The 20,297-nt window shown below is 40.2% G+C and overlaps 1 protein-coding gene across 3 annotated transcripts; it reads left to right on the top strand.

Annotated features, from left to right (window-relative positions):
- RRAGD (Ras related GTP binding D) lies at positions 1-19,487 on the top strand. Of its 3 annotated transcripts, XM_048298308.1 has the most exons (8): positions 32-279; positions 6,736-7,031; positions 7,443-7,642; positions 8,618-8,732; positions 14,346-14,488; positions 16,236-16,384; positions 17,709-17,764; positions 18,318-18,345. In XM_048298308.1, exons 1-7 carry the CDS (start codon positions 132-134, stop codon positions 17,750-17,752), a joined length of 1,095 nt encoding a protein of 364 aa, XP_048154265.1. In that variant the 5' UTR covers positions 32-131; the 3' UTR covers positions 17,753-17,764; positions 18,318-18,345. The 3 variants fall into 3 exon arrangements, with proteins under 3 accessions (XP_048154267.1, XP_048154265.1, XP_048154266.1); XM_048298310.1 differs by lacking the exon at positions 17,709-17,764 and having other exon boundaries at positions 1-279; positions 18,318-19,487; XM_048298309.1 differs by lacking the exons at positions 32-279; positions 17,709-17,764 and adding an exon at positions 422-439 and having other exon boundaries at positions 18,318-19,487.
- Positions 19,488-20,297: the final 810 nt, after the last annotated feature.

Below are 20,297 nucleotides of genomic sequence, written 5' to 3'. Positions count from 1 at the left end.
GCTCCGCCAGCGCCGTGCGGGGGGAAGGAGGGGAGCGGCGGCGGGCGCGGCTCCAGCGCGGGACCTGCACCCCCGCGCCCCGACCGCCGCAGGCAGAGGGGCCGCGGAGCCCCGCGAGGAGTGCGGCCGGCATGAGCCAGGTGCCGAGGAAGCTGCCGGAGGAGGAAGAGGGGGACGAGGAGGAGGAAGAGGAGGAGGAGATCGTGGGCTTGGCGGGCTACGCCGACAGGGCCGAGTCCTTTTCGGACGGCGACGCGGAGAGCGGCGGCGATGAGGCGTGTGAGTGCCGCTCGCGGCGGCCGCAGCGGCACCGGGGACGGCGGGGAGCGGCGAGGCAGCGGCCGCGGGGCTGCGGGGGCGGAGGCTGGGGCTGCTCCCGGAGGGCCGAGAGGCAGCATCGGGCTCGGAGGAGACTGCGGGGCAGCGGTCGGCAACGAGTGTGGGTGTGGAGTGAGGCAGGGCGGGGGCGGGGGTGGGGGTGAGGTCGGGACGGTGGCGGGGGGCACGGGGCAGCCGCCAGGAGGTGAGGTTTGGCGGCCCGTGGATGTGGGTCAGGGAGGAGGCGAGGCTCCCCGGGGGGAGCCAGGGACAGCGGTGCGGGGTAGACGAGGCGTCCAGAGGGAGGGCAGGCCCAGTTGGGGACGGGGGTGGGTGCTGAGAGGCCGGGAGGAGCGGGGATGCTGCGGAGGTGGCCATGGGAAGGGCCGGAACGGGGACACCGTACTCGGTGGGTCAGAGGGTGCAGGGAGCTCTGAGGAAGGAGCGGGGCAAGGGCTGACAGGTAACAGGAAGCGTCGGGAAGGAGGAAGGAGGCAAGGGGAGTGCAGGCAAAGTGTGTGTGTGTAATCTCTCATCAGTATTCTTCTTGTCTGGGGTGGGAGTTATTACTTAGAGGCCATAGCCTGGTGATGTGACCCGAGTGTGCCAAGGAGGTGGGGGGTTGGGTGTCACACTATAAAAGGCAGCGGCCACACGCAGCTCTGTGTCCGGGGCTCCTCCGCAGCTGCGAGTGTCAGTCCCACGGTGGCAGGCTCTGCTAAATGTCTGTCTGTGCTTGTGAGGACCCGCGTTACTCACTGCATGTCCGTGGCAGTATGGATGGTGATGCTAAGAAGGACGGGCTTACCAGGAAAAGCAGTCTCATTCAGTAGAAAAAGGAAATGCCAGCTCAGAGCCTGTTGTGTTCATTCAGAGCCTGAATTCATTCTTCTGAGACATATTTCACAAAGGAGCTTGGAGAAAACTCAGTTTAGCAGGATAAAAAAAGAAGTGCTTTTTTATAAGAGCATAATAAAAGGCCACATATTTTAAGTCTACTTCTATATTAGTGTGTGGAACCCTTCTCCTTAAAGGCCCAGTCCTACAGGCTGCCATGGGAGGTGCTGCATTGACTAATGTAATTTTGGGGAGGGGAGGAAGGTCAGTGCTTTGAGTATAAGCCTTCATGGTTAAAAGCCATAGGAATGTTAGACTATAAGAGTATAACTGAGACTAAATAAAGTCTTACTTGAACCTGCTAAAGAACTGCCTTCATTTTGATGCAAAGAGAAGAAATTCTAATTGATTTCTTTAGTGCTACACTGAGTTAATATTTTCTGTAGAAAGTAATCCGTATTCTGTGTTCAGATGAATTTATTTGGATATTTCTGAATAGGAACTTGTTAGACTGCTAAAAATTGCAATTGCTTCTTTATAGTAACACCAAAATATTGTACTTAACAGAAAAAAACCTTTACATAGTGAATAGCAGGAGAAGACAGTCCATTGCAGGGACTTTTTTACACAGGATTAAAACAAAATCTATTTTAACTGTCCAGATTCCCTGGTTTTCTGTTGCATTTTGAATTGTCTGGAGAAAGAGACATACAGCATCTGAAATGGAGGGGGTTGGGATTCAGGTCTGTGTTTTGTGTAACACTGGGCTGCAGGGCAAGAGGCTTTCCCTTATTTTTTGTCCTCTCTTCCTGGCTCTGTACAGCAAGTAGTCCAAAATTCAGTATCACAGCCTTCACTTTTCTACAAAGAAAGAATGAAAAGGGCAGTATAAGAAGGACGACTTCAATGCATGGCTGTTGACAGTGAAGAGAGAAGCCAGGCTTAAAAGTAAAAGCATAATTGATTCTTGTAAGCATGCAGAAGATTGGTTATCTCTCACTCCATACTGGGTTTGTGTCTCCAGCTTCAATGGCTAAAACCATGGCTCTTGTCCTTAGTTTACACATATTCAGAGACTTGAAAACACTAAAATTTACATAAAGCCTAGTCATATTTTTTTAATATGCAATTAAAAAGTGTTTAGAAGCAGGGAAGCCCTCTGCAGAGTGTCCAAGGAAGTGGCTTTAAGACATAGCATTGCACAGTGCTGCACTTGAGGCAGTGTGGAACCAGGTCTTCTGGTTCTGAGTCTTTTCTGTAGCCACAAGAATTTCCTTCCACCAGGCGTTTCTTCAATGTCTATGAACCCACAGTAGCTGAACAGCCTTCTTTATTGCATACAAGCTTTTTCTGTTAACTCTTTAGTCTCAGGCCATCTGTTAGAGTTGAAGATGTTCATTGTATGTGTTTTGTAAGGGCATTGTCTTGACAGCAATCCAAAGTGCTGCAAATACCACAGTCACGGTAGTACTGGAAATGCTACAAGATGAATGGGTTTGAAGGTAAGAGTAGAAAGTTTGGGACTGCTACCTCTCCTTTACACAGAAATGGTTAAAACTTAATATAACTGCATAAGTGGGAAAAAACCCACATTATTAGCTGTATTAGTTCAAAGCTAGACTCCAAGGCTTGTTACTTGCGGATGGTAACATGAGCGAAACAATTCCTTTTGGCTTTATGTTACTTGAACAGATGAGCTGTGATGTTTTTTATTTGGATGTTTGAAAGCTGGTGGGATGTACAGAACATGGCATCCCCATCCCATACACCTGGGAAGCACTGATAGTCACCTGCTTTGATAATTAATTGCAATTGACCTGGAATTCAGGATGGGCTTCAAAAACTGTTTTAGTTATCCATGTGTATCTAATAGCATAAAGGAGATATTAAAGTATTTGTTCTGTACTGTGCATCCTGGTGAGACAGGTCGGGACTGCTACGTGGAGTTCTCAACTCCTCAGAGCTGTGCTCTTCTGCATGTTGCAATGCATGCAAAACACACTCCCTAAGCTAGGACACAACTGCAGTTAACAGAAGTTTTGTAAGGAATTGAGTGCTTCTCTAGGGGAAAGTGCTTTTAGGTTTGTTGAGTTAAATTCGTGAATACTTCAAAGGATATAGTCTCTAACCAGCATGGCTTCTGTTCTTTATGGCTGCTTAGAAAAGTTGAAATATGAAGGGCTGTTGATATGCATTAGAGACTGGCATTTTACATTTACTTTTTGCAGAAGTGAATGAAGCAGGAAATGTGTTGCATCTCACAATAGGGAAAAATATCTTTCCCGTTATAGAACAGAGAAGAGTTTAGTGTTTCTCTTGGGCTTATTATGATCTCACTCAGTAACCTAGTCTGGGAAGTTGCAGTGATACATCTACTGGCATTTCTGTGGCAAATTAAAAAAGGAGTTGTCAAGTACTCCTGCAAAGGAATGTGGGCAGGCAAAGCATCGTCCAATTCCTTTACATATAAGGTAATCTCTTAACTCTCTCTGAGAGGGAAGTGCTATAGAAGCCTTGCTATCTCATCAGGTTTGGATGATACTCTTAACATTTCCCTGTCTTTGAACTGGCAGGATTTCAAAAGCTAAATAACAGTCTTACTAGCAGAAGAGCTGGTCTTCATTCTTCTCATCGCTAATTCTGTTTGCAGTTGCAACTGTATTTTTTTTTAGTATGGCTTTAATAGAAAGCAATTTCTTGGTATTAAGCATTGCAATCAGTAAAAATCTTAACAGCCTGGAATAATTTAATACAACAACATAAAAACACCAAGTTATTTAAAATACTTCTTCAGATATATGTGGGTTTTTAGCTTGTTTCTTAAAGAAAAGGAAGTTAGGTAGGTAGCCTGTCCTCAGGTTGTCTCGTCAATGGTCAGAACCTTGGAAACTGCTGTCCACCTTCAACCAAATTTGAACAAAAGACGTCTCAAAGTTTATTAAGTTCCCACAAGTTTGAGGAAAACTGGCATTCAGAAGAGAGGAGAAAGCTAAATGAAGTGTCCTCAGAGGAACAGGGGAGCAGCTTTGTGTTTTCTCTGTGGCAGCAGATGGGTGTACACGGTGTAGCCAGCTGAAATGTGCTGAGCTCCAGATCAGCCACAGCATGTCATATCTGTTATTTAGAGGAGATGTCATAAGACATACAGGAGGAAGTTGGTGTTATTGTGGTGGGAAGAGGAAGGGGACACAAAGTACAAATCCATGGTAGATGAGACTTTGTAAGTTCAGTTGTGTACAGAGCAAATGGGAGGCTTTTTTTTTTTTTTTGAAACATGCAATAAAACCTCCACCTGAAGACTGTTCTTTATATGTTTTTATAAAGTCTGTTTAAAGCTTTGGATAAATTATTTTCCGTTCTGATGGCCAAAAATCAGAGTGAGATGGAGGATACACCATTAAATCTTGCATGTTTGGTTTGGTTAATTGACAACACAGTACCCCCAAAACATAAAATTTTGTTACATCATCTTAGAGCTGATGTTTTCTGTAGGTGTGAAGTGTTGTAGGGCACATGTTTCTCTCAGCCACAGGAGGTACTACCCCTATTCAAGTTGATGGGAAGAGTAGAGCAGCATGTTGACCTCAGTTTCTTACCTCCTAAATTTGTTGTGTGTGGATCAGCAGAAGTGGCTGTGTTTGTAGGATGAGATTCTTACAGAGTTACCTATCCCTGTTCTGCCTGAAGGCATTTCCCCTGTGCACTACTCCTGCCTGGCAGTGCTCATGTGTGATAATTGACAAGACCACAGTAAGTGGTAATAACTGCCAAGGCCTTTCAATTGTATTTGAAATGGTCAGTATCCCACCGATATGAGTTGAAAACTCCTGTCAGTCACTGGTGCCACGGGGCTACACCGAGTGGCACAACCTCCCACAAGCCAGTAGATGGTGCCAGGAGATGTTTTATGCTAACACTGCAATACCTTCAGTTTGAGAAGCTCTACTTCTCTGTCACTCAAATTGGGAGGCACAAACAGACCTGGACATGCTTCTGTACCTTCCTGGCAGACATACCCTGCTCTTGTGTTTCTGGAAGCTGTGAGTGAGGCTTGAGGGACACAAGAAGACACAAGATGTGGTCACCACCCCTGGGTGCAAAACATGTTCCTAGGCAAAAGATTCCTTTAAGCTTTCCATCTTTTTCGGCAGAGAGGGCTATGTAATAAATTGACAGGTTCAAATTGTTGCTAAGGTTTCTTGGTTTGGATTTTCATATTTTGGGAGTAAAGCTTAATGTATGCAGGGCATATTCAAGAATTATGCATGTGAATAAATATGTGCCAGTTTTCCGCAATTCAAAACCTACCCAGCAGAAAAAGGGAAGGAAATGCAATGCAATTATGTTGTGCTATGAGGTATTATCTGAATAGTCTGTAGTGCAATGGTTGGGAGGTCTACCAAACATCACTAGATTGTTGTGTGATCAGTAGCCTGTTAGCCTGTTGTGTGATCAGTATTTTAAACCTGACCTCTGTGTACTCGGAGTTGTACTCTGTGGATTTAGCACTGACAACTCATTTTTTTGCGTTGCTTGTGTTTGACACTGCAGAAAGAGTTTCACAGAGGTGTTAGAAAGCTTTTTACTTATAAGGGCAGTGCTATTTCACCTCAGCACCAAAAGACATTTCAAAGTTACAGGCCAACTAAATGCAGCAATTTAGACTGCTGTAGGTGTTTTGATTGGAGATACCTGAAGCTAAAGTTGGTGTGCCTACAGGAATGGATAGCTATGCATTCATGTCCTTAGAGATATAACAGCATAGTTTACTGTTAGAACTGCTTGATGCTGATATAACTTGCATCAGCACCAGGAAAAGTGGTACCAGTTTCAAACTGGGGTAGGTAACACAATGAAACTCCTGTTTCCAGGCCTTTGTTTTACAAATAGGCAGATGATATGCTGTAATCTTATTTATTGGGTAACAAAACTTTACAGACTGTAACACAAATTACTGAGCAGCAGGTGAAATCCTAAGCACCTTAGAAAAGGACTCCTCATGAGCTCAGTATTGTACGTTCCAACATAGAAGAATTGTGTGCCTGCTGAGTTGAACTCTTCCTGTAGCTCCTTGCATTTGTGATTTCATTCATTTATTTATTTATTGGTTGGTTGATTTTAGAGAAGGGAAGCCCTCAGGTAGGAAGGTCATGCAGAAGTACTTAACACAGTCTTACTCTGTTCTTCCAGCAGTGTGATGTAGCTATCAGCTGAAAAGGGTATTTGTTATCAGATGATACTCTTTTAAAGAAGAATATATCTGGCATAGTGTTAATTAGAGTAAAATTAGGTATTTTAGGATGTCTGTGTGTGATAACAGATTTTTCATGTACAAACAGAGCAGTCAAGGCTTCTACAGTTTGTGTCTTAGAGGTGAGAAGTAGATTTTCTGATAGTATAGCCTAAGGGGCAAATAAGTTAAAATGCCTGTAGCACTGCTCTCTAAGCTTAAACATTGGTAACATTTGCATAAATTCAAATAAAAATTTCCTGAAAATAAATATCAAATGCATGTTATCTGGCAGTTACTAATTATATTGCCATAGTATATTCCTTTTCTTCTTGTGTGGTTTTATTCAGTTTTGGATTTCAATGATCCCTTCAGTACTGAAGTTAAGCCAAGAATCCTGCTCATGGGATTGAGAAGAAGTGGAAAGTCTTCCATTCAGAAAGTTGTCTTTCACAAAATGTCGCCGAATGAGACTCTCTTCTTGGAGAGCACAAACAAGATCTGCAGAGAGGATGTTTCCAACAGCTCCTTTGTCAACTTTCAGATATGGGATTTTCCTGGGCAAATTGACTTCTTTGACCCTACGTTTGATTATGAGATGATTTTCAGAGGCACTGGAGCACTGATATTTGTTATTGATTCTCAGGTAAAAAAAGGGGCTTTAAGCTACTCTTTTCTTCCTTCAGCAATAGACAAATGGGTTGGAAAGCATAGGGTTTTTTCAAAGCAAATAAATAATCTACATCACAAACACACATTAAAAGAAGTCATTAAAACTTGAAGAGCTGCTTGGCTATTTTTAATCTCTCTCTGCAGTATGTTCAGAAGTTTAACTAATTTGTTTTAACATCTCAATGTTCTTACTCAGATTCCTCAGTGCTGACAGCATGAGATAGGTGCACATGCTGGATGTAGGCTCAGGCTTCTACTTATAAAACATTAAAAAAATTAAGCTGTTGTTGAGCTGTAGTACTATCTAAAAATAAGTATCATAAAACTTAATACATATATTTTTAAATACTTTCATAACTTGTAGCTCTTCTTTTTCCTTTATTAGGATGATTATATGGAAGCATTAGCTCGGCTGCATCTTACTGTGACCAGAGCCTATAAAGTGAATCCAGATATCAACTTTGAAATCTTTATCCATAAAGTGGATGGTTTATCTGATGATCACAAGATTGAAACGCAGAGGGATATTCACCAGCGGGCAAATGATGACCTTGCAGATGCTGGATTGGAGAAGATTCACCTCAGGTGAGAAAAGCTGCTGTGCAGAGAATGCTAAAGAGGAGAGCAGTTTATTTGACAAGTTACCATTTTCTGTTTTCTTGAGTAGCAGGCAATGTGCTTTTGATCTGTGAAGGAAAGGGATAATCAGAGATGCTACATTTGACCTGAGCCAAAGTATCTTATTTCTGATTGCTGTCTTGGAGTGAAAGATGGAGAGCTTCTTAATAACAGATGACAAACATGCCAGAGTCCTTTCAGTTTTTGCTGCAGTTGCTGTCTTGAAATAAGTTGGCTTGGACAGTGACAGCAACCAGTAGAGTTCCAGGCAGTGGAGTGTATGCCACTACATCACTTCTGCCTTCTTTGAGAGCTCTCTGCCACACAGTCCCCTCGCAGTCGCTCATCCTCACTGCTGCAGCTGGCTTGGAGCCACCTGGGAGGACCTGTGCTGTATTCTTGCCTTGTGTCTTCTGGTAAAGTGGATTACTGTAGCAAATAGTGACAAATAGTGGACTTCTGCAGGCTGGGAACCAGAGGACATCAGTTTGTCATGGCTTTCTTAGCACTTTAACGCCAAATACAAATACATTAAAAAGAGAGGCCTGCTCTGTGAACATGCCAGCTTTAGAGCTCTTAACTACTCGACTGCATCACTACACTGATAAATGGGTCCACAGCTTTCAAAAATTAGATCACAACAGACATAGTCAGTAATACTCCCCTCCTGCAATTTGATAAATAGTTTTGTAAGGATACCAGCATGGGAGTCGCATTAAAAAGTTCTACATCAAGGTCTAGGTTTCAGTGTCTAGGTTGGGGTTTTTTTAGTAGAGAGATGAAGTCCTGTGTTGCAATCATATTGTGACTTTTGATCACAGGGTAATTGCATTACTATAGGCACTTACTGTTTGACAATATTTTATTTCACTCATATTATGAAAGGTACATCATGTTCACAGTATGTGGCTAAAAGGAAAATGTGGTGACGTTTTTTTCCAGCTTTTATCTGACAAGCATATATGATCATTCTATATTTGAAGCATTTAGCAAAGTGGTACAGAAACTGATTCCACAGCTCCCAACACTGGAAAACCTGCTTAACATCTTTATTTCAGTAAGTACTTACCATATCCTTTGTCTGTAGATCTGGCTATGTCCAACATGCATGTTCAGATACTCTGTTCACTGCCTTCTTAGAGATCATGAGCAGTGTGAACTCTCAGAGAAAGTATCAGAACTTAGTTGAAATGCACCTCCATGCAGCTTGGCCTCACCTCCCTTTCTATTAAACAGCATTGGTGAGCTGCTGAGCTACTCACAGTATTTCCTGAGTCACATTGTAGCATCAATCTGAATGTTGCAAAAGTCTGTGCTGCATGCATTTGTTTAAGATGTGCTTAAAACTTGTATGAATAAATACTTTAAAGAACATAATCTAGTCCGACCTCATTTGTGGAGCTGTCTATAGTGCTTCCCAGAATTAATTTTACTTTGTATCAGAAGTTTACCAAGCTTAAGAAAATCTTCTTACGTTGCAAAATTTTTAGACGTAGCGTCTACCACAACTTTTACCACTTCCATAGTTACCCTGAAGGCCAGTTAGGGAGCTTTGTATCTCTAGTGGTTTATCATCACTGTGGAAGACATTGCTTGCTCCACTCTTCTTGTATGTCTGATCCCTTCCTTTCCTTTGTAGTGGTTCTGACACTCACCTGTTCCCTCCTGGGGTTTCTATGACATGCACTTATGCACTATTTAATTTAGTTCAAAAAGCAGGTGGTGGAGGAGTCCAACATGCTCTTGTTATGACACAAGGTAAGAGATGGAAACATGGGGCAATGAGTGAAGGGGAGCACAGTGAGTAGGTTGTGAAAAGGGGAAACTCCCTATTTTAGTGGTCATAGTGGCTCCAAAAACTGCACACTTTCTCACAGAATTCTAATTTTGCACTTGGATCTAGCACAAATTTCTGAAGCTTCAATTTCCAAGCAAGGTATTTTGTTGTGTCTTTTTGTGATTTTGACATAAGAAATTATTATTCTCTTACTATTAAACAACATATTTATACTGTTTCATAATGAATGGTTTACTACAAAGATCAGTTTCTTCCAAACCAGCTGGACTGTATATTAGTTATTATCACGTAGTCTCAAAACTCCATGACAGAAAGGTAATGAAGAAATGATGCCAACAATTCTAGACCATTTAGATAGTGGTTTTGGCACACAGTCTTACAGAGAGAGCTATCTGAATAACAGTCTTCCTTGTGCCAGAGTCACCCCAGTCACTCATTGTGTGTCAGAGCTTTGTATGGAGTCTCCTCATTGTTTGGACTTGGTGAAGGGTTTGTACAGAATCTCCACATGAACTGAGCACAAGGAGCTTCCTGAATGACTGATGACAGTTGCTTGTGTGTCTGGAACACCCAGCCCCAATCATACCTTGAATATCAGGTATAATTTGTAAGGAAGAACAAGTACTTCAAATAAATGGGAAGTCCAGAAAAGCGAGGGCAGTGTGCTATTTCCCCTGTTCAGTATGGGAAAGAGTCTCAGACTGTTTCTTGGCTCCAGTTTCTTGGCGACCAAGGGCCACGTGTAGCTGCATCACTATGCTCAGAGCATGCTTGTATCTTCTGTCTGTAGACAGAGAGACTCAGAATGATTGTTTGCAACCACAGGAAGATTAAACATTGTTCTCCTGTATACAATTAATTAGGGGGTGCTTCTTTACCTTGGCAACTTAGTAACAACAAATTTTGGCATGGATTTCAGTCACACCCTACCTCAGGAAGCCAGCGTGTTGGATATCAGGGTGTGGGTGTATTCGTGTTCTACTTTTGGTTTTGCAGCAGCATTCATGAGGAAGTGCTTTCATACATGCCATGGAGAGTTCTAACACAAAAACCTGATGATTACAAAAATAGATCTGCAATCACTCTCAGGTTCACAGCAGGTTTTTGCCTAAGTTTATAATGCCACAGTGTGCAAGCATGTTTAAGGAACCATCAGTGTGATAATACTGCTTCTGCATTCTTTAATTTAACTACTTGTAAGTCATAAAATAACAGTTTGTTTGGCACTCAAAATCCGTGTAAATCTTACCTAACACACTTACCAGCTTCATATAGAAGGATGCCTGTTTCTTAATTACTGTCGCCTTATCAACCAGTCAAGTTGTGTGACATGGGAATGTGGATTTTCATTTGAGGGTTGTTTGGTTTGTTTTGAGGGATATTAAAATGTATGCATAAAACTAAACAATTATTAAAGTAAAAATAAAATTATGTACAGGTTTGATCATTTAATGACTTAAATTTTGTAATCTGTAAATTCAAAGGTAGTGCTTTAAATTAATTCATGAAATCTACTGTTTGATGTAAGACCTGTGTTTTTGTCCAAATAAATCCAAATAATTGTCCAAAATCCATTCCTAACTGGATGTGACTGGCAATATCCTCTTAAGTTCTTCTGAGAATCACTTTTTAGGGCCAGATTCTGGCTTACTCTTTATACTTTAAAGACAGAAAAAGATAGGCCTGCTTACCTATCCTAGGAATTGGAGTAATACTACCACTTTTACTGAACCCATTCTATTTAACGAATAAAAGCTGTCTTCTACATCATCATGCATATAACAAATAGTTGAGAAACATGGTTTGAATTTCAAGTACCTCATGATCTTTACCTATCCAAAATAAAATTTCATATATTCATTGCAGATTTTTCACAATGTCTTGGTTCAGATTAACCATGGAATATTGTTACGTTGATTCGGAGTGCTTTTAGCACATTTTACTACATCTTCTCTTCAGACTGTAGGGTTGTGTCAGAGAGACCTGGTGTTTATTCAGACCCTGCTCTCATTTAATCAGTGGCAGCCCTTCATTCAGTGAGGAACCCACCTGCTCTAGTAACAGAAACAGTTGATTTTTTATTGCCATTTTCCCTGAGTATTAATGATATAATGTCTCTTTGAATAGTACTTTTTATCCACCTTTTCCTGGGTTTTTTATGACTTGTTATTATTGTTTCTACAATTTCTGTTTGGGTTTTTTCGGGGCTGGGCGTGGAGCGAGGAGGGTGTCGAGTAATTTCCACACAAAAATTTTGGGAAATCCTCTGATTTTTCAGTTACAGTTGTAATAAAAACCCTGGCAAATGAAATATTTGAAGACATGTGGGTACAATTTAGTGGTTACTACTCCTGTCAGTCCATCCTACCATTTCACAGAGATATCTGTCACCATAAAAAGTTCTAAGGAAGCAAATACGTGCAGTTTCTCAGCAGGTCCTACCACAATGGATGAGTTGCAATTGAAAACAAGCTTAAGTTAAGAGACCAATTTTTGCCCTTACCAGCACGGGTAATGGCTGGCATGGCAAACGTCTCAAGATGAGAACTTTCTGAACTGTCACTGCAAGTACAGGCAGGCTGCAGCACCTGGAGCTCTGAGATGAAAACATCACTTCTCATTGTTAAACGTTACTATATTGTCACTGACATCCTAATAATTTAAAGTGCATCTTAGGGGTGCAATTGTACAGGTGAAATTGTTGCTATGTCTCTCTTTGTGTAATACAGAATTTTGTAATTGACTTCTCCAGAATGACACTGCAGGTCTCATGTTCCAGCTTCTTCTGTCTGAAATTACTTGTATTTTCAAATACAATTTTGGCCATTAATTACAGCTATGTACTTACGTGATATTTCAAGTGACTCTTGTAATTAGTCTTATTTGACAGCATCTGTTGAACTGTATGAGGTGCTGTCAGAATTACTGTTTAAAAAGTAAAATTACGGAACTACCGTATGTGGCCAGAACAACCAGCATAAATATGCATACATTTTTGTTCTTTGTGCTCAAAGAACATAGATTCATAGAGCCCTGTAGGCTGAAAGTGACCTTTAGAGGTCAGCTGCTGTTCAGAGTCAGGCCAGTTACAGCAAGCTGGTTATGGCTGGGTCCAGTTCAGCTTTGGGCATTTGGAAGGATAGAAACTCTACAAACTCTCAGTTCAGCATGCTCCCAATCCTTCACCACTCTTACTTTTTTTTTTTTCCTTACATCAAGTCATAATTTCAGCCTGTGCCTTTTGCCTTCTATCCTTCAACATTGTAGCTCTGAGAACAGTTTGGCTCTGGCTTCTCTGAACCCTTACATTAGATATTGTAGATAGCAATGAGCCTTCTCTTCTTCAGGTTGAATAAAGCCATTTCTCTTAGACTCTCCTTGTACATCCTGTGCTTCAGCCCATATACTTAAGGTATCCACAGTGTATACTTTGTTTTGATATTTTTTATTACTGACTTATTGAAATATGCCGCTCAGAGAGTCTTTTCCATTATGAAATGCAAGAAATTCACCTCTATACTCTGTTATTACTAATGGATGTTTGCAGCCTTAGTTCTGTGTGCAGTGATGGAAGAATGACGCCTTTTAAAGAAGAAAATGCCCAAAATACTACTGGCCATTGTTCAATAGCATATATAGTGTTGGAAATTTTTCTGCCTATTTCAGGAAATATGGAAAGCAGGAGAGTCACTTTAGTCACTTAACTATGTGTTAAATAGTTGACTTAGAAAAGAAAGAAGAAAAAAAGGAAAAGTTCTGTAACTACAAAAGAAGCTGAAACTGTTAAAACTTGTTAGGGATTTTCAGTGTGGTTTTTGGTGGTTACAAAACTACTGTGGCAGCAGTCCTAAACCATGTTAAAAAGGGAATCCCATATATGGAGACAATTCAGTTGGATGAAGAAAGTTGCTTGTCTTCCGGTATAGGTGGATACTGAAGTGTATTCTATAACTTTAGCAATACTGGGAGATTGCCCTTTCTTTTCATGCTGGAACAACTGCTCAGGTGTAATCCCTTGATATCCAGATAGCCAGCAAGGCTACTGTTTTCAGTTAAGCCGTACACATTTTTTTTCCAGGAAGCAGAGCCTTATGGCAGTTCACCTTATCTACACAAAGGGTAAGAGCTAGCATTCCTGGCTAGCTTCTCAGAGCTGTGAATATGATACATCTCCAGTATGGAGAGCATCTTAACCAGCTTGGCAGGATGACAGGAACATAGCTGTCATCACTTTAACAAGCCTTAGCATTTTAAACATGGCTTTAACCACCAGTGCTACATGAAACCTGAAGGCACCATCAAAACACTGGTCTTTCTCCTGTGGTCCTAAAAGATGTTCTACAGAACCAGACAGTAGAACAGCTACAGATCAATGAAAAAAATTCTTAGTTTCTTTGAGAGATCAGTTCCTGAACAATACTGTCTTCTTTGTCCATCAGTGTTTTCTTTCCTTTGTTTCTATCTTCTTATATTTCCAGCTAGAAAAACTTCGGATTCCAGCTTTCTTTTATGTCTGTTGCTACAATTAAAACATCAAAAGCTTGAACTTGGAAGCTTTTTCTTACCCCCCTTGCTCCCCCGCATTTTCCACTGAAAAGAAATGTACTCTCTCCAGGTGGAGAAGTTTGGGAGTGTAATTTGGCATTATGTCTGCTCAGAGGCAGATACTGCTGGAAGGTCTGTGAGCACTGTGGTTTGTTACAAATATGACAGTGCTGTATGTACAGTTCTTTCAAAATGAGCTTGATTGCAGTTTAACTTCTTTAGCCTAGTTGTTTTGTACAGCAGACAAGTAAGGGAGCAAAAAAGCTTGGTGTTAATTTGAAAGCATGGCTTCCACTTTTTTTTTCTTTTTTTTCTTCTCTTGAATAGAATTCTGGGATTGAAAAAGCATTTTTATTTGATGTAGTCAGTAAGATCTATATTGCAACGGACAGCACTCCAGTGGATATGCAAACTTATGAGCTCTGCTGTGATATGATAGATGTTGTGATTGACATTTCTTGTATATATGGGTAAGTAAATTATTAATGTTTTCCATAAAGTTGTGTACTGGCAATCTGAATAGCCTCAAAATTAGAGTGATGTGGGTATAAACAATAATGAGAATGGGTAATTTGCCAGGAGAGGGGAGGAGGAAGCGGCTGGCTTCTGAGGGACTGATCCTTCCCAGCAACAAGCACTGCTCCGTGTTCAGCCTCTTTTGTGAGCATCTTCCTCTTTCTATGCTAATAATTTTATTTGGAGGAAGAAGTGGGAAGAAACCAACCTAAAATAAAAGGAAACATCATCTTTTTGTTCCCTAGGGATGAAGTCAACAGAAGGATGCCTCCTGTTTTAAAAAGAAGTGGGGCCATATTTAGTTTCATTTAATAGCCAGTGGCCTCTAATTACCTCAGAGAGTTGTTTCACTCTCAGTTCCCTGTTTGTCCTCTATTTCCTACATAACCTTTCTGGTTTTTTTCAGTTTCCCCTTCTTATACATTAGCAAGTGGGAATCTCCTGGGCTGGCATGTACATCTCCTTGCAAGCTATGTTTTCAGTGGCTTGGCCCTTGGCTAAATGTAATGCCAGCCATTCCTGGGAAAGGCAGGAGCACGTGAAGAGTTAGTGAATTAAGATGCTTACACTTGGAGGCCAATGCACAGCATGCTTAGAGAGTGGTGGGCTGAGGTAGCTTTGCATTTGTACCCACTGACAGACTTGTACTCTTGGAGAAGGTACAAGGGAGAGTCCTGGTGCAGATGTGCAGTAAGCACTGGAGCAATAAACTGTTGAATACTTACCTAAAATCTCTGAAGTTTGTATATTCTACTGTGCATTTCAGATTTTGGAGTCATCACTTCAGTAACTGTATAAGAACTTGTTTTACAGAGGTATAAAATAAAGGATGGCTGATTTTTATAAAGAGAAAGATGCTGCTGTGTAGTTCAAAAGACTGTCCATTTAATAATTATCTGTACAACACCACTTGTGGGGCTCTTTATTTACAAAATATCATTCTGCCACTGGTTGTGTAGCCATTTAGCATTTATCACCAGAGATCTGCTTGCCACTTTTTAGTTACAGACTAAAGACATGATACTACAATTAATTTCTTGTCCTCTGTTCCTGTGGAACTTAATCTATTATTGAGACTAATTGTTCTGGGAGATTGGTGATAACTACCCATTTAACAATCTCTGTGTGTGCATTCAGGAATGAGGATAAAATTACAATGTTACAACATACAAAAACATAATACAGTGATCATCATGACACAGCATCTGTGAAGGAGAAATCTCTTTTCATAATACGATCTTGCAAAAGCCAACATCTCATGAGGAAAGTCTCATGATGTCTTAAACTATCAGTCAGCTGCCACCGCTCAAGCAAGGTTACTGGGTTTGGACTTACCAGTACAGACCTACTGTTTCACATGTTTATGATGTCATAATAGAAAGCACTGATTAAAAGAAAAGCAGCCTTGTGGCAAATGGCTTGTAACTTACAGAGGAAAAATAAGGTTCCAGTTCAGGCACGTGGCAACCAAACAATCTGATTTCTAGCCCCAGATCTAAGGTTTGGTGTGTGATCAGATAAACAATCTCTTTGTCTTCTTAGTTTACGTAGTGTGTAGTTTGAAGAAGAGATCCCCTGAAAGGTTAAAATGAAGATTTCATAAAGTTTGAGATTCTTTGGTGAGAGAACCAATGTAGCAGTACTTTTGTTAGCTAATCTGGTGTCTTACCTTTTCTTGTTTGTTTGAATGTTGCTCTTTAGGCTTAAAGATGATGGCACTGGAACTCCTTATGACAAAGAATCAATGGCAATCATAAAACTGAATAATACAACTGTCCTTTATTTAAAAGAGGTGACAAAATTCCTTGCTCTTGTTTGTTTTGTCAGAGAAGAAAGCTTTGAGAGAAAAGGTATTTTCCCCTTTTGTGGTATTGCATTAATTTTCCCTTGTATTACTGAGTTAATGAATAACTGAGGTTGTTACTAGCTGTTAACAGTTTCTAACTGTATGATAAATATTGAGGTAAGTACAGCTTGATAAAGCTTACATAACATGTTTAAAGGCATGAAGTACTTGTGTTGGCATTAAGATGGGATGAAATCATAAGCGTATTTGACAACATTCTGATACGAAAGCATTTGAAAACTTACATCCAATGCAGTAAAGCTTCCACCTGCAACTGTAGACTGTGTTTGTCTGTCTTGACTGACACTGATTTGTAACTGTTGATACCAGCATACACATTTGGAATAGCTTGCATGCTTGCCAAGGGAAAATTTTTGAAACAGGATGATAGATTGTTCTTGCTTTTCTTATATCTGAAAGGAGGTTTTTGAAAAGTTGCATATTTTGGACCTAGTCCTGTTTAGGAGTGCTTTAATATTTTGTAGTTAAAGTGCATAAAATTTCCTTGTTGTCTCTCTGACCCTGGTCAAGGTCAATACTGAACCCTTACTTCATGATCTCTCTGCTCACTGGCACGATGTTCACTGAGTTACTGGTCTTTGTGACATGCCCTGAGACCAAAACTCAACAGTGGAAGAGCAAGCCGTCATCTGGGCTTGTGTGCCCCATCTTGTGCTATTAATTCACCAGTCAGTGTTGGTGTGTTTGTGAATGCAGCACTTGTACCATGTCTGCTGCGCTGTTTGACAGCCTGGTGAGCTTTTGATAGAACTTAAACTGGTCAAATGCCTCTTCCATACCTCTACCACCTTTATTGCATATGAATGTTGGATGCAGACACTTTCTGTTGTAAGCATAAAAAGTGTTATTTCTGCATACTTACTAGCAGCACTGTTTCAGAAAAGACACCATGGTGAATAAACAGCCATTAGGGTTTGTCCATAACTGTGTGAGGTTGTTGTGTCTGCATAGTTGGGAAACTTGGTAGCCTGCACTCTTCTGCAGTTCAGTTCTGGTATTATTATGGAGATGAGCTTTTTATGCCTCATGATTTCCAAGTAATATTTTGTCTGAACTCTAGGGAGAGGGAAGATAATTCCTGGGGAAAAAAACCCAAAGTGTAACATGGTGGATTTAAACCACTTAAAAATATGTATCTCCTGTTAGGGAAATTGAAGTGGAAAATGCTGCAGTATTTAAGAAAGCTGATGGCATTAACATTGAATGAGGTCATGAGCTCAGTACCAAAATTCTAAAATTGTATTGTGGTATTACAGAATTGTAGCACTTAGTAAGTCTTCCAATTGACTACCTATATGGCTTTACAGCTTTTCTGTGGGATCACATTCAGCCCACTGACATGGTAATGTGATCTGCCTATTATGTAAGTATCTAACCTAACAGCATGTCTATTGTGTTGTTTTTTAATTACAATGTAAGATGAAACAGAGCTGACTGAGATTTGGTAATAGTTCTATCAAGTATCCATTTCAAAGTTTATGTATTGTCAAAAAAGGAACATTTCTTGATTAATAGATGCTACTTATTTCTATCACAGTTATTCTGTAAAATTTCCAAAATGACACCATATTTTATGAAAGATTTCGGTTTTTCTTCTAGTATACTGAGCACTTTTTCAAAGCCCTTTATGAAATTAAGGCTCTGTTATCTGCCAATGAACTTCTATTTGTTTTCTCTTAAAACTTGCAGGTATATTTAATAGCAGGCATGGTATCAAGCTGTAATGCTTACTGAATTATTTGTATTTATCAAATATGCTTTTGCTTAGCACAGAAGAAATTCCTGGACAGTTTACTGAATATGACTTCCAGACAGAGAGTATGGTATTTCACTAAACATAGAATATAAGCAATATTTTCATTACCTTATGTATATGAATGTCCTTATTAATATGTAAAACATTTCTGTCTCTGTAGGATTAATAGACTACAATTTCCATTGTTTTCGAAAAGCCATACAAGAAGTGTTTGAAGTAAGAATGAAAGTAGTAAGATCTCGAAAACATCAAAGCCACCTACAAAAAAATAAAAGACCCACTCCCAATGGGACACCAAGAATGCCACTGTAACTGAGGTTTTCTGGCAAAGTGGCAAGCAAAGTTTTCAGGAAGTTGATGTGACTTCTGCATCTCATTGCACTGAGTGAAGAGGAGAACAAATGGGACTGATGTATTATATGAATTTTCCCTGAACGTTCAGAAAGCACTGTTTAAATATTTTTATCCAATCAGTTTTTTTCATATAGTGAGCACTTTGAGCAAAATGTTGTATATATAAACATTGAGGTGAACACTTGTAAGAATTTTCTTAATATATGCTGTAAACCTTTTTCATGCCATATTAAGAAAAAACAGCTGTGACAGAAATACTGGGTACATAATTTGCACTTTTTCATGTTTTCCTTGTGGAGTTGGACTTTGATAAACTTAGGTTTTTTGGTGATTTTGATGCATGGTGTCAGGTAAAATGTATGCTGTAGTTTATTTACCTGCTACAATCAAATTGGTTAGTAAACAATTAAGAAAACTTGGTACAATGCCTTTTTAAATTTGTGACAGCTAATACCTAACATTCATACAGATCTAATTTCATATATTTTTCAATTTGTAAACTGAAGAATAATATTGAAGTATTACAGCAATAAGCACCTTACCAGGGATCGTAACTGGTAGGTAAATATTAGCTTTTATAAAACAGGCTTTTGGCCAAATTTCATCCAGAGTTCTCCTTAACACTGGTCATGCCCTCTCTTGGGTCTGTTTTTATTATTTACCTCAGCATATACCACTGAAATACCTTTCTATAAAGATGATTGTTTTGTAAAATGGCTCTATGTTGCACTGGTATTTTTCTAAGGCTTCAGAGGAGTATGTTGTATCTGTACGGCTGGATTTACATTGCTAAGTTTGTGTTGAGAGCCTGCACATGTACAGTTGGCGCAGTGAAGAATCTGTATGTATTTCCACCCTGATGTTCTGATGTACTGATAAGTCATAAAGATGTGAGCACTGGGTTCTGATTCCCTCTAATGGGTACATCTGTGATTGAAATCAAGACGAGACCATTAAATGAGGACTGGACAATCTACCTGCTGTAATAATCAGCCTACATTACTACTTCTTATTTTAATATTGAATATGGGGAGATTTACCACAGGATCAGCCAGGACAGCGAGCACTCTCAAACCTAAAAAGAAGCAACACTTACTTTCCATGTTCTGTATTCAGTGTTTTTGTTTAATTAGTGATACAAAACTATAGTTTCTAGTTGGAAGGGAAACTTTTTTTTACCAATTGCATGCATAGTCCAGTGATTTTGTTGGCAGCTTTTGGGAGTGAGAAGAACTTGACCAGAATGGGAGGCAGCTTGCTGTACACCAGGAACAGGTAAGGGGAAATGTACCTTATTCACAGCTAATCTGCCCCTAGCCAAAATAGCTCTGGAGGCAGGCAGGAGGATCGAACCAATAGCTCTGTCAAGAGTTGTGTTGTAAGTAATGCAGTTCTAGGTGCTCAGGAAGGTAAGAAATATTGATAATAGTGAAAACTACTGATCCTGGTGCTGGTGTGAAGAATAGTGACAGTAGCTGTAGTCAAACCAGTGTGTTTTCAAAAACACAGAGTTCAGATTCCTTTTGGTACTGTCACCAGTAATAGCTTAGTTGAGGGCAATTCTTCTGACTAGCCCCTCAGGTAAAGTAATGGAAAGCTGTTTTCAGAGTTCACCAAAGCAGTGATGGGTAAGAAACACCTTTTGGCAGCTTTCCACAGGACTTTCAATTTGTTGAGATCCACCACTGGGTCACAATTTCTGTCTGCTCTTCACTCCTACACGTATCCAGGTGTAGCTGGCTATGTGGGACTAAGAACACCTACCAGGCTGGGCCAGATTTTTTCT

The sequence above is a fragment of the Corvus hawaiiensis genome, chromosome 3 (genome assembly GCF_020740725.1).
Source record: "Corvus hawaiiensis isolate bCorHaw1 chromosome 3, bCorHaw1.pri.cur, whole genome shotgun sequence".
In the NCBI taxonomy this organism is placed as follows: domain Eukaryota; kingdom Metazoa; phylum Chordata; class Aves; order Passeriformes; family Corvidae; genus Corvus; species Corvus hawaiiensis.
This window is presented reverse-complemented; position numbering and strand designations above follow the sequence as displayed.